Source organism: Psittacula echo (assembly GCF_963264785.1).
Source record: "Psittacula echo genome assembly, chromosome: 1".
NCBI lineage: Eukaryota > Metazoa > Chordata > Aves > Psittaciformes > Psittacidae > Psittacula > Psittacula echo.
The window spans coordinates 43713836-43729161 of NC_137735.1; the positions used below are offsets into that span (position 1 = coordinate 43713836).

General features: G+C 34.9%; 1 protein-coding gene across 1 annotated transcript in view; it reads left to right on the plus strand.

Annotated features, from left to right (window-relative positions):
- Positions 1–235: 235 nt before the first annotated feature.
- MARCHF1 (membrane associated ring-CH-type finger 1) overlaps positions 236–15326 on the plus strand; it is a gene marked incomplete at both ends in the record, with an annotated part of 97362 nt that continues 82271 nt past the window's right edge. The window contains one exon of the mRNA XM_080636744.1: positions 236–337. Within this exon, the coding sequence (XP_080492870.1) occupies positions 236–337 (102 nt within the window). The remainder of the gene's footprint in view (positions 338–15326) is intronic.

Sequence of the window (15326 nt, forward strand, 5' to 3'; positions counted from 1 at the left end):
CTGAAAGTGCATAGTTCTTTTCTAACCTGCATGGCATAACCCTTTGGAGTACTTTAAATAAACATGTTCTTCTAAAAATATGTTTATTACCTTGTTTAGATGTAATTTTAAAAGCTGTTTTTAAAGGCATGCCTCCAGAGACATGCATGCAATAAATTCAAAGTGTCAATGTTTCAGGGAATCTAAATTATTTTCAGAATTTCAGCAATTAAGAAAGGATAAGTGGAAGGAGAAAATGTTGGGCTGGTGCCAAGCGATAGCTCGTAACCCTCACAGACTTCCAAACAGCACAAGAACACCCGAGGTCTCAGGTGATGCTTCACGTAACTCTACTTTGGTGAGTGAAAAGCTGCATTTCATGATGGTGGCATGCTAAGATGAACTTCAGAGGTGTTACCAATTTGTTTTTAAAAAGTGTAGTGTTTGCCATTGATTGCATTACCTCAGCGTGCATTTGACATTGTAGCTATTTACCCCTTTCCATTGCTTTTTTTGGTTTTTTTTTTTAATCCCTTATGTTATGCATGGTCCATTCTGACTTGCATGCTATGTCTATAAATCAGTATTGATGTTTTGTGAATGGTAAAGTCTTTAAGCAGAAAATGTGTCCTAATATGGATTACTTATATTCTTTGTGATCTTAATCAATGTAATGGCATTTGGTCCCTGATTAATGCGACTGGATTTATCTAAAGGTATCTTGTTTGCTCTTTGCTCCTGTCTGTAACAGGAGCAAAGTATAGTATGTCGACACTTGTGTTAGGCAGCTGGATTTTAAAAATATCTTCATAGAGTTAAGATGATGTGATGCTGCAAGAGATGGCTGAGTTTCTGCATGCAAAGCCATTGATCGTAGATGTTCAGGCAATGTAAAGTCAAAAATTTATGTAGTGCAGTTATGAATTGTATGAAGCTGAATAAAGTGACTCATTGACAAGAATATTAATCCTGCACTTTTTGCTCATTCAAATAAATCTATTTACATCAGTAGACCTCCCAAGGTGAGTAAAAACTGGTACTTGAATGTAAAGGCTTCAGAGTGCCCTGCGTGTAAGAGCAAATATCATCTTTTTACTTGTTTTTCATCAACTGCATTGACATTTTTAGGCTACGGAACTGATTATTTGGGGCATATTCAGTTAAATATGCCTGATCCAATTTCATTATTGAGTTTAGAATAGGCACAGCCTTTCCTATCCTAAGAAGTGTGAGGTTTCAGGAAAAACTGCCCTCCTTTTGTTGAAACACAGACATGATGACATCTAAGCAGAAAGATGAACAATTGCTTATAAACACTGATGAAATGTGATATTCCAAAAAGTGTAAAGAGAGTTATAAATGAAGAGGCAGTGGTCTGTTTGAAAGTTGTTGAAGTTCTGGTGAAAAAAAGCCCCTACTTAATGTGGCAAAATTATCTTATTAAATGGTAGATTATATAGGATGTAAGTTTCTGTTGAGATAGAGAACACAAAAAGGCAGCACTAAAAATTGCCTATTTTATAGCTTACTTAATATCCTAGATTATTATTATAGCACACTTTCATCTGGAATTCTTTTCTTTCAGAGAAATAAAAGGAAATTAAAAAGCATTGAGTCATGAAAGAAGAAATTTCAAGTATGTTATCACCATATTTAATTACTATTAGTATTATTATTGCTATTTTCTTTTTACATTTTATTTAGTTACTATTAATGTTTAGGTATTGCTAGTAGTAGGTGCTAGCTAGTAAGGAATATAGTTAAATATATGGAAATTTGCATATTTTGATTTCTGCTTGACTGCTAGTCAACATTTAATTCAGTTTGATAGTCCAGAGATAAGTATTCCAATCTACTAGATGGGATTTAGAAGCAATGAGCTGGGAATACAGTTCATAACAGTTGGTTGGTAGAATCAGCATGTTTTAACTGTATTAATATTAAAACTTGTTCAAAAATAAGTTTGTGTGAAACTGTATACACTGCTGCTTAGCTGATGAAGTGTGTAAGAAAGCGAAGGATATAAACAGCTGGGGAAGATACTGTTTCCTTTAATGATGTGATTGGCTATAGAATAATAATCTTCACAATAGGAAATAAAACAATAATATCTCTTGAAGCCTGTCAAGCTTTCCTCTTCATTTTCTTTACTTCCTGCTCTCTCAACCATTACTCTTTCTGTCTCTCACTTCTGAAGTAAGTGACTTTCAGCATAAGATTTTGCTGACTGTGTCTTTCCAACTTGTGGGCTGTAGGCTAAAAATCCTTATTTTCCTTATGAATACTTCTAAATTGAAATGTTGTTTCAAATCAGTTTTGATTTTTCTTTGTAGTCTTAGCCTTTCAATGTGGAAAAATTTTCCATTTGTTTTTGAGCATACAGATTTAGCACTGGAAAATGAAAAATAATGAAACAGCAGAAATTTAAGAATATAATAAATTATTTGTTGTAAGTGTACAAACCCACTTCTGATGACCTATTTAAGTCCCTTGTTTCCGAATTAACCTTCATTTTTCAGTGCATTGCAGTTCCTCTGTGGACCTGATTCCATTAGTAGGGTTTATCAGGTCTATTTATCTTGTGAGCACAGTTATGATAGTTATTTGTTTCCTCAAATAGGAATATGGTAGTTATTTGTTTCCTCAGGCTGTAGGTGGCAAGTCTGGGTTTGGTGGGAAGCCAGCTGGAATGTACAGTGCATCTTTTTTTCAGCTCTGCCATTTGCCTTTTGTGTACACAAATAGAAATATTTTTTTTTGGTGAAAGAAAGAAGGAAGCTTGTGGAGTAGGAAGCAGGTTGTGATCATTAAAAAGTTGCACTTTTCTTTCATTAAACAAGTAAATGGAATACTGAACAGAAGTGCAGAAATTAATAGAAAAGAAATTAGCTCACAAAACAACTGAAATAATTTTAGGGAGTTTAATAAAATCAGTTATACCGTTTCATTTTATTTGATGTCAAGATGTTCTAGCTTCATCCAAATCAAATAAATTCTGAAATATTTCAGCAAAACTCAATGAAATATTCTTGGAAACATTTTTCCATTATTATTTTTTATTTAGCTGTAATATTATCCTCAGGCTTTATCACCTTAGCATGCTTTATTTGAAGATTAAAGCCTTTGCATTCACTTTTAGGTGGAACTCTAGCTTCTTGGTTCTCAGCATGCCTCAAAAATTTTGAGCCATTCTATAATGAAAAGAGGCATAACTTCTCAAAAAATATTGTTTATTCTTACAATTTGTTGGATAATTTTAGATTCAAAAGGATAAGAGCTTTTATTTTTTTTCATACTCAGAACAGTCTCATAGTCCATTAAATTAGTGAAGTGGGACATAAAGCTGAATTCACTGCTTTTCTGATAGCTAGAAATAATCTGTTTTTCAAGCTGTATTTATTATCTGCTTGTGCTTGTTCATCCTGTACACGTTGTTTCTAAAATTTGAAGGTTCATCCTTCCTAATGTTCGTCATAAGATTTATTTTCAGAGACCTCTAATACAGCTTTTCAACTTTCCCTTTCCATCATACTGTTCCTGTGAGTATCTTAAAAGGTCTAATTCTTGTTCCACTGGAAGATGAGTGACCAGTTGTACACAGCACTCCAGATCAAGCTTTTTTTTCCTAACTTTGGCACTAAATATTCCCTATCCAGTATCACAAGTATCTTAATTAATATTTAATTTAACTAATTAATTTACTGAGCAGATTTAGAATCATTTTATCAATATATTTTTTTGTAACTATTATTTTAATTTTGAGACCAAACCTCAAGACTATGTTGTTTCGATCAGTATATTGACTGCATCAATTCCAATTATTTATTACTCTGTTCTTTTTCATTCAATGTTTTTTTAAATTTATTTAGCAAAACCACTTTTTCCTACTTAACTTTCTTTTTTGAAAGTTTGTTTCTGGTTAGTCTGTCTTTTGGTGATTTTGTTTGTTTGGTTGGTTGGTTTTGTTTTTTCTCTGAAGGAGTGTTTGTTTTGAGGTTGTTTACTTTTTTCATTACATGCTAGTATATTTTTTTTGCTTTTCTATTTCATGTAATGTTCATCTACTAGATTTATCTCTTCTGAATTAGATATTCATTCAGACATATCTGAAGATGTTCAGATTATTCCCTATTTTCTTAAATGTAAATTCGTATCTTTGGGTTTGGTTTTTTTTTCCCATTTCTCTGATTTTTGCTAGAGTTGGGGAAGAATGGTAATGTTTTCTTCCTTAATTGAAAAGATTCCAGATCTTGAAAGATCATAATTCTGTGCAATAGTACTTGCAGGTTTTGTTTTCTGAAAGTATAATGGGTATAACTGAAAATATGCAATTTTAAATCTTTTCTTCATGAGTCACTTGTCTTTTTACTGACGGTATCTATTTATACTGTGATTCTGTAAGCATATATATGTATGGTTAGTTTAAATGATTTTGATGTGGATACATACATATGTATTAACATTGATTAATCAATTTTACTAGAAGCAGTTCTGTGCCTGCCTACAGTTCTGGTGTCCTCAACATAAAAAGGACATGGAACTGTTGGAACATGTCCAGAGGAGGGCCACGAGGATGATCAGGGGACTGGAGCACCCCTCGTATGAAGATAGGCTGAGAAAGTTGGGGCTGTTCAGCCTGGAGAAGAGAAGGCTGCATGGAGACCTCATAGCAGCCTTCCAGTATCTGAAGGGGGCCTACAAGGATGCTGGGGATGGACTCTTCATCAGGGACTGTAGTGGTAGGACAAGGGATAATGGGTTTGAACTCAAACAGGGGAACTTCAGATTAGATATAAGGTAGAAGTTCTTTCCTGTGTGGGTGGTGAGACACTGGAATGGGTTGCCCAATGAAGTAGTGAATGCTTCATTTCTGCCAGTGTTCAAGGCCAGGTTGGATGGAGTCTTGGGTGACATGGTTTAATGCAAGATGTCCCTACCCATGGCAGGGGGGTTGGAACTAGATGATCTTAAGGACCTTTCCAACCCAAACTATTCTATGATTCTGTCTTTGCTCAGTGTCTAATATTTCTTGGTGTCCAAATTCGGAACTTGAACATGATCTTAAGAACATGACATTAAGAATCTATGTTCTTAATAGTTATGTACAGGCTGTTCTGCATAGGGTATGGACTAGTCCTTGATTCAGTACATCATGTTAAACACATGAAGCTAATGGACATGAACACATACTTAATGCTGAATTGTAGTCATTAGTGCATACTACTTTTCCCTGTTGTGTTCCCCACTAGAGTTATGGGTGAATATATGTGGAAGTGTAGCCATGTGAGTAACTACAAAATTTATGTTTGTATATGCAAATGAAATGTAGAAGCATCAAGTGGGTAATTTAACTCTAAGAAGGATTCTTTTCTTTTATGCAAACAAATGGTACCATCTGCATCTCCAAGAGGAAGTAAAGTATGTTTATGAATCATCTGGTTTATATAGGCAGATCCCAGGTTGCCATGTCTGATCTACATATGTTGACTGAGCAAGTTAATAGGAGTTGGTGGTCATTCCAAAATATAATTAACAAACAATGGAGAGTGTTTTTGTTGTGTTTTAAACTTGGCAGGGGATAGGAGGATCCTAAATATCACATTCTCTGGTGCTACATATCTCAGCTAGGCTGATTCCCTCCTTTTTTCTGGCGCTAAAAAGTTCTAAGTGACAGGGTTTTTCTGTTTGTATCTCATAGACATATGAAACTTCTGCAGCATTTCAGTGAAAGACAGCATTTTTTCTGATATTCTTGGACTAAAATTCTTATTGCCATTGTTCATTGTACTTTTTTACTCACCTCACCTGTTCTTCTTTCCTCAGATGCTCTAAGGCCTTTTGAGAAGAAATTTAATTAGATGCATATTCATTTTTTGTATTTGACAATAGGTTAATTTTTAGCTTCTCATTTAGTAAGTTGTATTCAGTATCTGTTAATGTTAAGCTATGGAAACTTTTCCTTGTAATGTAGATGTTCCACATTGGGCTCATCATTCTGCATGATGCTGCATGCTCCCCTGCAAGGCAATAGTTTTAACTATTCATTGCTTTCTAATTTACAGGACCAGCCTAAGCTGTCAGTGGCCTCAGTAGCCATGCCACCCCGGGCCACTCTTATTGATTTTTCCTACATTTAAAGCCAATTAGCAGTCGTTACCTGGGTTACCATCACCTTCCATGTTCTCACCACAAATGTGTTATAATGATGTAAAGTTCTGAAGACTTCTTTTGTGTTTCTTTTCTGTGTATACATAAACCATTAGAGCAGGGCAGATGTGGCCGAAGCTTTTGGGTAAGTCTCCCCCAGTGCTCAGTTTCTTCCTCAGTGCACACCAGTGTCTTTTAATAATTTAAAAGCAGAGCAGATATGGTACTTACTTGACCAGTTATTGCGGGTAGGCTTCCCTTGTGACAGGCTTAAAATAACAATCCTCACTTCAGTAATTTTTATTTTACTTGTGAAAAGGATGACACATTTCCTGACCAAAAATGGAGGATACACAGAAAATTATGATTACTTTGCATTTGTAGAAACAACAATAACTTGAATATTGGAGGAAAAAAAAAGCTTACCTGAAAGGTGGCTTCAGTAGAGCAAATTATTATCAGTAGTATTAGTATTATGTTTAAAAAGGTATTTTTTATTTTTAGATTTATAACTTGAATTATATTTATGTTTTCTAGTTGTTAAGTGTCCAAGTGTCTACATTTACAGCTGATTTTATCAGTGGAATTTGCAAGAAATTATTTTCTGTAGATCAGATTACTATAAGAAGACATTGACAATAATTATTTTTTTTATATCTTCGTAACTTTTTGAATAGACTGTACTCAATCCTTTATTCTTTCTCCAGGATAGTTCATGCACCTTGTCTCTCAGAGCAACGTGTGTTTGTAAGATTGGTTCAAATCTATTTCATATAATTTATTCATAATTTGTTTCTTTTTTGTATAGTTGAAGCTGATTATTTAGTTTCACTTAGGAAAAGTTTCATCTTTTCTGTGCAGAATTTAAGATGTATTAACTTTTTTTTTTCAGTTTTCCAGATAAGAGTACATCTCGGTGTGTTAGAATTGTTCACATAAATTCTGACCAAAAGCTTGAGAATTATTTTTCCAGCAATTTTTATATGTCCATAGAAATCTTAGATTTAGTTAAGTGTGTAAAGCTCCCGGTTATATGATGTAGGGTTATAGATATCGAGACAAAGAGAGGATTACCAGATCACCATTCATTTTCTAACTGGAAAATGAGTTCTGGAAAATCATAGAATCAGACAGGGCCAAGTAATTAACCTAAGGTTTGTTTTTTTAAGGTGAGATGGGTTATTCTCATTTTAGCTCAGCAAAGCCTCCAGTCCCATCATTAACTGAACAGTCCCAACATTAACTGTAATGGGGAAGACAGGATGACAGGAAATATCAAAGAAATGTCTATTCATTCATTTATTGCCAGAGTAATACCAGCAATGAAAGCTATGAAAGCACATCATGTAAAAAAAAATTTTAAATAAATAAAAGATGATGATTCTGCAACTTTATCTTTAAAAAAAATTCAGAGTTTTACTACATGTTTAAGTTAAATTGCAAGTTTGCATAGTACTCACATTCCTGAGGACCCATATTTTTTTGCATGGTATTTTGCAGTCCAATATTTCTTGCATTATAAGAGTCAGAAAGTTTTAGGATAAGCTGTCTACTGTGCTGACTGCTATGGTCTGTGCAGCTCACTGCTGTAAATGGAAATGTGTATTCCTAATTTGCTTGAAGAGTCTATACTAATACTATATTCATGTTTAGAGTAAAATATGTGCATGTAAGTTTGTGAAGCAGCAGTTTAGAGCTCTGATAGAAAAAGGTAAGAAACAGGATTTCTCTCCTACATATATGTATATATTTCTTTTAACCCTGCTAGTTTAAATTGTACTTAATCAGGTAGTTTTGTGCAGTGTCTATGACAGAATTCATTCTCACTGTTAAGTGGTTTACAAAGTAATTATTACTGCAAAATATACTTCCAAAATACTCAAAAAAAAAGGATTGAGGAACATGGGGTTGTATGTGCATAGAAGTGATTTCATGTATTTGCATTATTACATAAGTTTTGCTACAGATAGGGGTGAAAAAAGAAGAAACTAGTAAATTAGAGGAAACTATACCTCTCTCTGCATATATCCCTCATGTATTCTTCTGCTACACTACCTTCAGTAAGAGTCTTTTCAGTACTACAAACGGTTTGGTGTTGGTTTTGTGGCGTAAGAGGCTAGGCAGTGCACCACATCTCTGCATCTAGCTGTCCTGGTGCAATGGATATGTCAATGTGTCATCAAGCCACATTCAGCACTGTGTTCCAACCAGCTGTTGGCCTGGTTTTCCTGAAGAATAATGAGTCTGCAAGTATCAGGGCTGTCTTGTGAGCACCTAGCTTGTGTAGAAAGTCAGAGTCCTATTTGCATTTCATTGTGGTTCCCTATTTAACAGAGGCGTGCTGTAGCACAGAAGATTAAGTAGGGCCTCTTGAAATCTGCAACACATATGAGTCTCCCTTTTTATAAGATTTGAGCACTGAGCTAAGAGAGGGTCTGGACAGAAATTGGATTTTCAAATAAAATATAACATTTGTAGGGAGACTATTCCAAAAATACTCTGTGGGAAGATTCTGAAATCTAATGTTACCACTCTGGTTTCCAGTTGCCAGCATGTACTGAGTACTGAGTACTCACTGAGTACACTCACAGTACACTGAGTACCTGCCATTGCAACTGCAATTGTGGTGTCCCTTTTACAAGAAAGAAGAGTTCATCACACATGCTGGAGTGACGCACTGAGGCAGAAAAAAGATCGTAATTATTGTTTAGGTTAAAGTGTTGACTTGCATTGTATGTAACTTCCAGATAATTTTGTGAAAGTCATTTCTGCTTTGTGATTTCAGCCTCATTAATATGGATAAACATAAATGTGAATAATAAACAATAACATGTGGATAACACTCATTATAAAGTTTCACTTACAGCTGCTTGGTGCTTAAATCCTGTAGAGACAAAGGTGTTAGACTTCTCTTGTTGATAGTGAAAGGATTAAATAAAATTGGGTAATGAATATAAAGGAGAAGGAGAAAATATGGTAGAAGACCTAGTAGCTTTCTAGAGATGAATCAACAGATAGGCTGAAGTTTAGTGTTCATTCCACAGGACATGGAGATAATATCATGAACCAGGGTGCTGCAGTTTCAGTGGTGTTAGTTCAGATCATGGTCTTGGAAATGCCAGTCTTGCCAATTTAGTTAAAAATGGGTTTGTCGGCAAAGATGGCCATGTGTGGGTGCTGACCATATCAGTTTTGTCGACTCTTTTGATTGTGAAAGGAAAATGACTATGACTTTGTTAAGGTAATTACATCTGGGGTTAATCTTTTAGTTACTGCCCCTTGCCCTTTCATAAAGTGCGAGATGGGAGTAATAGGATGAGATTAAGAAGCGGAAATTTAGGCTGAAGGTAAAGAACATACCTGTGACAATGAAATGCCTTAGGCTGCTATGTGATTTTGCATTGAGGGTTACAGGAATCCCGTGCCTGGGATGCTTGAAATTTGGAATGGAGACATTGGCACATGATATTTGTGTAGTTCCCCTGCCTCTGATTTTTTGTGCATGTAGTTTTTTTCCTGTTTCTAAAGGAAATGCATCCTAGCTTTTCATAGAATCACAGGATGGTTAGGGTGGGAAGGGGCCTTAAAAAATACCTAGTTCCAACCAGTCTGCTATAAGCAGAGCCACCTTCCACGAGACCAGGTTACTCAAAGCCCTGTCTAACCTATCCTTAAACACTTCCAGGGATGGAGCATCCACAGCTTCTCTGGGCAACCTGTGCCAGTGTCTTTCTACCCTAATAGTGAAGAATTTTTTTCCTAATATCTAATCTAAATCTCTCTGTCAGCTTAAAACCATTCCCCGTTGTCCTGTTACTACATGCCCTTGTAAAAAGTCCCTCTCCAGGTTTCTCATAGGCCCCCTTTAGGCACTGGAGTTGATCTAAGGTCTTCCTGGAGCCTTCTCTTCTCCAGGCTGTACAAGCCCAACTCTCTCAGCCTGTCTGCGCAGGAGGGGTACTCCACCCTCTGATTATCTTTGTGGCCCTCCTCTGGGCTCAGTCAAGCATGCCCTCTTGTGTTGGAGGCACCAGAGATGAACGCAGTACTCCAGTGGGGTCTCATGAAAGTGGAGTAGAGGGGGAGAATCGCCTCTGTCAACCTGCTGGCAACACTAATTTTGATACAGCCCAGCATATGGTTGGCTTTTCTTGCCCTGGTAATCCTTTTATAAAATCAATGGAATGAATGAAATGTCCAGCTTCTGGACTAGATTAGTTGACTGACTGTGATCTGTCTAACCATTAAGCTTTGTTTAACTAGAAGTGTTTAGATTTCATCTTTTGTGAATATCCATTTTGCGATAAAGTGTCTGGTTTCTATTTCTGTGCCTCATATTTCAATTTTTTCTGGTTTTCAGTGTATGCTGACCCTGACAATATTTACTTGTTAACCATATAGGTTGTAATTTATATAAGTGAGTTATTGCTTTTCATAAAATATGGTCAATAGGATCTTATGTTTGGCTCACCCAGACAAAGAAGCCCTCCAAAACAAACAACAGAAAAATCTCCAAACCTGAGGTAGGTGCAAACTCGCTGCTCTTTGTGTTTCACAAAGAAGCTGTTGAGTACAGGCAAGTACTGCCTAGTGTAATTTTGAGGGTGGGCAGAATAAATTTTTGTGAAGTGAAATTTATAGCAATGAGATCATTGAACCAGGAGGCATGTGGATGTTTGTCCATCCAATGGACTCAAACTCAGTGTAGATGAAGACCATGGAGGCAGTACAGATGCTTCCAAGGGCTCTAAAAGTGCTCTGTGGATAATCTGGAAGTGTTGTGCATTAAACCCATAATGTTTAGTGGGGAAATACAATTTTACTTATTCAGATTTAGGCATATACTATTCTTGGTAAGTGACATTAATTTAAACTACAGCATTTCCTGATGCTGAAAATAATTGAATTTATTTTTTTATTATGGAAACCTGTGTTTATTTAATCATGTTTGATGTTTGTTTTCTCTGGGTAATATTATTTCAGAACATGCTAATTGCTTCTCGTAATCTTTGTAATCTATAAATATTAATGCTCATGAAATGTTAACAGGTGATAAAAATGAAATGCAGAAAAATGAGTGATTCAATTAATCAATTTAAATTATTTTATTACTGCATAGATAATTACTAAATTGTGAAAACATCAGTAATGATGCCTGGTGAGTGGATAGCCAATTCAAGATACTCATGTCATTTTTTAAGAGTTGATTGTCTTCTAGTAACTTTAAATGTCTATTGATGCTTCCTATCTCTGAAAATCATTTCCTGTAGTCAAAAGAGGTATTTTCACGTATGTGAACCTAAAAATTACTTTTAAATCATTACTTTGGGATTTCAATAAAAATAGGCTGTCTCTCAGAGGAACCAATTGAAGTTATATGCTTAGAATACCTGAAGTGATACATCTCAGAGTTTGGTGATTTATCAAAGTGTGATTTGTAGGTGCAAGGTCTGCTTCAGATAGCATCAGAAAATCTTCCATTACTGAAATCTTGTGGTAATCAAGGTTCTACACTCTCAGGAATTGTTTGAAATAATGAGAGCATGATTCAGGCAGAACTTTTTTCTTTCTTTTTTTCTTTTGCCATCATGTTTAATTCTTCATAAAAGCAGAGACAAAATTAAATGGGACAGAGAATGGAGGGGAAAAAAAAAAAAAGGATTATTTTTCTTCAAAATACTCAAATATACACCATATTCACAGTTCACCTTGGCTTATGTATTGAGCAGTATTGATGCGTGATAGCATCTGTAAGGCTGAGTATTCACTGTGTTGACATCTCCAACTAAATGCATTTTTTAAACTGTTTTGTGGGTGCCTACCCTTCTAACATGCAAGTATGTTTAAAATACCCTGTAAAAAAATCAGAGACATCCATCATCAATCTGCTGGCTTTGAAGATATGTTCTAAGGAAACTGAATTTTTACTTGCACTTTCACTAACAGGAAACAGTAGTCATCTAGCTTCTGATTTTTGTCCTTTAATCATAGAATCATTCATTTTTCCTGGTTGATCTTTAACACTGGTCATGCTTTGTTTCTAAATATAGATATAGGGAATATACAGTATAACATAATTAATGTGTGTTTCTTGGAAAACCTTTTTCCCATGATTCTGAAGAAGTGATTACAAGGCAAATAATTCTGCAAAGTATAACAGTGAAATTTGCTGTGGTGCTGCAAGTGACCTAAAAGCTTTTTGTTTAACATGTGCAAAAAGCTTTCATGTAATACGTGTCTACTCATAGGGTTGAATCAAGAAGCTAACTCTAGTGCCAGTCTTGAAAGTATGGTCTGTATTTCTTAATAAAAATATATTTTAGAGGAGCTTTATTATAAGTCCATATACAAAAGAATTTCAGCATTATTTAAGAAATCCACTTTGAAGGTTTTTTTTGGGGGGCTGGGTTGGGTTTTTTTAGAAGGAAGAAACAAGGTGGAGCACTTGCACCACTGCAGGGTCATGTTGCTTGCTCCACAGCGCCCTTTCTGTCACTGAACTGTGGAAATTTGAAGAACTATTTGCAAAGACATATTTTTTTAATACTATGTATTACAGTAAAGTGAGTTAATGCTTTGGTCAGTTTGTGCCTGCTATGGAAAATGCATTGCTTATCAGGTTCTTGGATGCATGAGATGTGCAATTAGCTTAGTAATTTTATATGTTTAGTAAAGGAATTGGTTTCTTGCAGATAAAAACAAAATAAATTGAAAGCAATTTATTTCTGTACATGAGAAAATCCAATATGCTTTGGTTATCTATGTGTTCAGTTTATTTTTGAGATGTAATTAACTGCATAAAGGCCAGTCAGAATAGCATCTGTTTGTGCATTCAGAAGTAACTATCAAATTGTCTGCATGAAAAAAAAAAAAGGTCCAAATTGTATTTTAATTAAGAAAAAAAAAAAAAAATTAGTCATCTAGAGATCTACTCATGTTATTAGGAATTTTGTTTCTAGTGGCCATTGTATGGAGGGGTTTTGTTTGTTTGTTTGTTTTGTTTTGTTTTTTTCATTTTATTATTGCATGGTTCAGGCAAACTCTTTTTTTTCCAAAGTATGCATAAACGTGGAAGAATATTTTAGAATTTTGCTTTCTGTTACCTCACAGGGGATCAGACCAAGTTCACAACTCATTTTTTTTCCGTTTTAAAGCACTATAGTGGGATGAAGGTGAATTGTGTGGTTTTTGCTCTAAATTGAGAGTAGAAACCTGCTATGTGAATTTTTCTGATTATGAGCTTGTATTTTGCTTTAATACAGATTGCCTCCATCAGAGAAATAAACTAAAGAGCATTCTGGCAAGCTTGCAAACTAGCAGCGTAGCTATCTGAGGAAGGGTAAATACAATTTCAAACTTAATCTGTTAGAACTCTTTAAAAATTTATATATTCACTTTAATTAAAGTAATGCAGCTCTGAGCTTTTTCATGCATTTTTTTGTATTAAATACAAAATAGTTTAAAACCAAAGACAAGTGGAATAGACTCCACTGTATAAACTCCTATTGGGCTTTATTTAAAATAAGTGAAATGTATTTGTTTACTCTCAATATTGCTAAGAATGTTGCAAGACAGTTCTCTAATACAGCTTAGTAGCTTCTCTTTTTCCCTGCAGGCAGTATCTAATTTGATGCACAGCATTTTATTTTTTTTCCAAATAATTACAACAGCTTTCCTACTAAATAACATCTGTGTTACAGCAAAACTGTAAATGGTGGTGGAGTTGCTCAGGCAAGCTGATCACTTCTTTTAGAGCTTACTGCAAACTATAAGTCTTAGTGTTTAGACTTTGTATGCCTTTGTAATGAAAAGAAACCTAAACTATGGAAACTCTGATGTCATGATTCACAATAGATCTTTTTGCTTTTTTGTGCCTGATTACACATTTTAGGTATAAGTTTTGTAAATATGAAAAAAAAACAAACCCAAGATGAGCAAACCAAAAATCAGTAACTTGAGATACAGGAGAATAGTGTAAAGCTTTGTGGATTTTGTTTTCATTATGCAGAAACATTTCAGAAACCACTCGATTGTCTTGGACTGATTTCAGCCACCAGAAAATGTAACTACTTCAGGATTTATTAGCTGAGTGTTTACATTAATTCTAGACCATCTGAAGCTGCTTCAAGGTCTACATCATTACTTTATATAAAACCAACAACTTAGACCATTTGCATTATTATTTTAATACTTAATTCATAAATAGCTGGGGAAAGGACTAACATTTACATTTCAGGCATGAGAATTAAACTACCGTTAAGTTTCCTGTGCTATGATAAGAAATGAGGAGATAAATACTTTTTCTTTCTTCCTAAATGGGGTGTTTGAGGGGAATCAGCTATGTGAAACTAAAAAACAAGGCTTTTCCACATTCACTCCTTTCCCCTTCAACCCCAATACTAAGTGAAACCCAAGACTTTGAAATGACAGCTTTTAAAACACATTATTTAGAAAGCTGAGAGTGAAGACTGAATGTATTCCAATGCATTTGACCTGTAGGTTATCTTTAAAACAGAATTTAAAAAAAAGATTCAGCAGGGCGGCTGTGAATAACACGGTTGCTCAAGAAAGCTTATTATTGTTCTTTAATAGCCTTCCAGTCACTGCCTTTGGTTTTGAATGGCCTCTGGTAGTTATATTAATGAAAATAGTGTAGTTGCAACTGCTTTCTAATCTTCACTAAAACCTATGATGTCAAGAGATTGCTGTGATGAAAGTTTCACAGTCGTGAAGTTGGTTTTGACATTCATGCAACCGCTTTTTTCTAGGAAACATCCAATTTTGCATTGTGTTCTGTAAGGCTCACCTTTTGAAGACAAAATGGATTTTGCTTTGTCTTGTATGAAATTCGGGTTTTTTTACTAAATGAAAGTCCAGTGGTAGTTCAGTTCCTTTGCTTAGAAAATATTTTTTAATTGAATTTTGAAAGTTCAGGTTTCTGTTAAGATTTTAAGTTTTCAGAATGGTTCTAAGTTCTTGTTTTAAATAGTAAAAACTGAAACCTTCCAGTACAGTTTGCACTTGAAAAATCACATTCAGAATTCATATGTGCAAGAGTGTCCTTACTGTTTTCTTCCATTTCCCATAGTGTAACACATTTGCAAGTGTATGCATCTGTCATCCCAGTTCTAAAGGTCTTTTCAGTTAGGAGGGAAGTATTGTAGGATTTGGCCTTTCAGATTTCAGAGCCTCAGTAATGA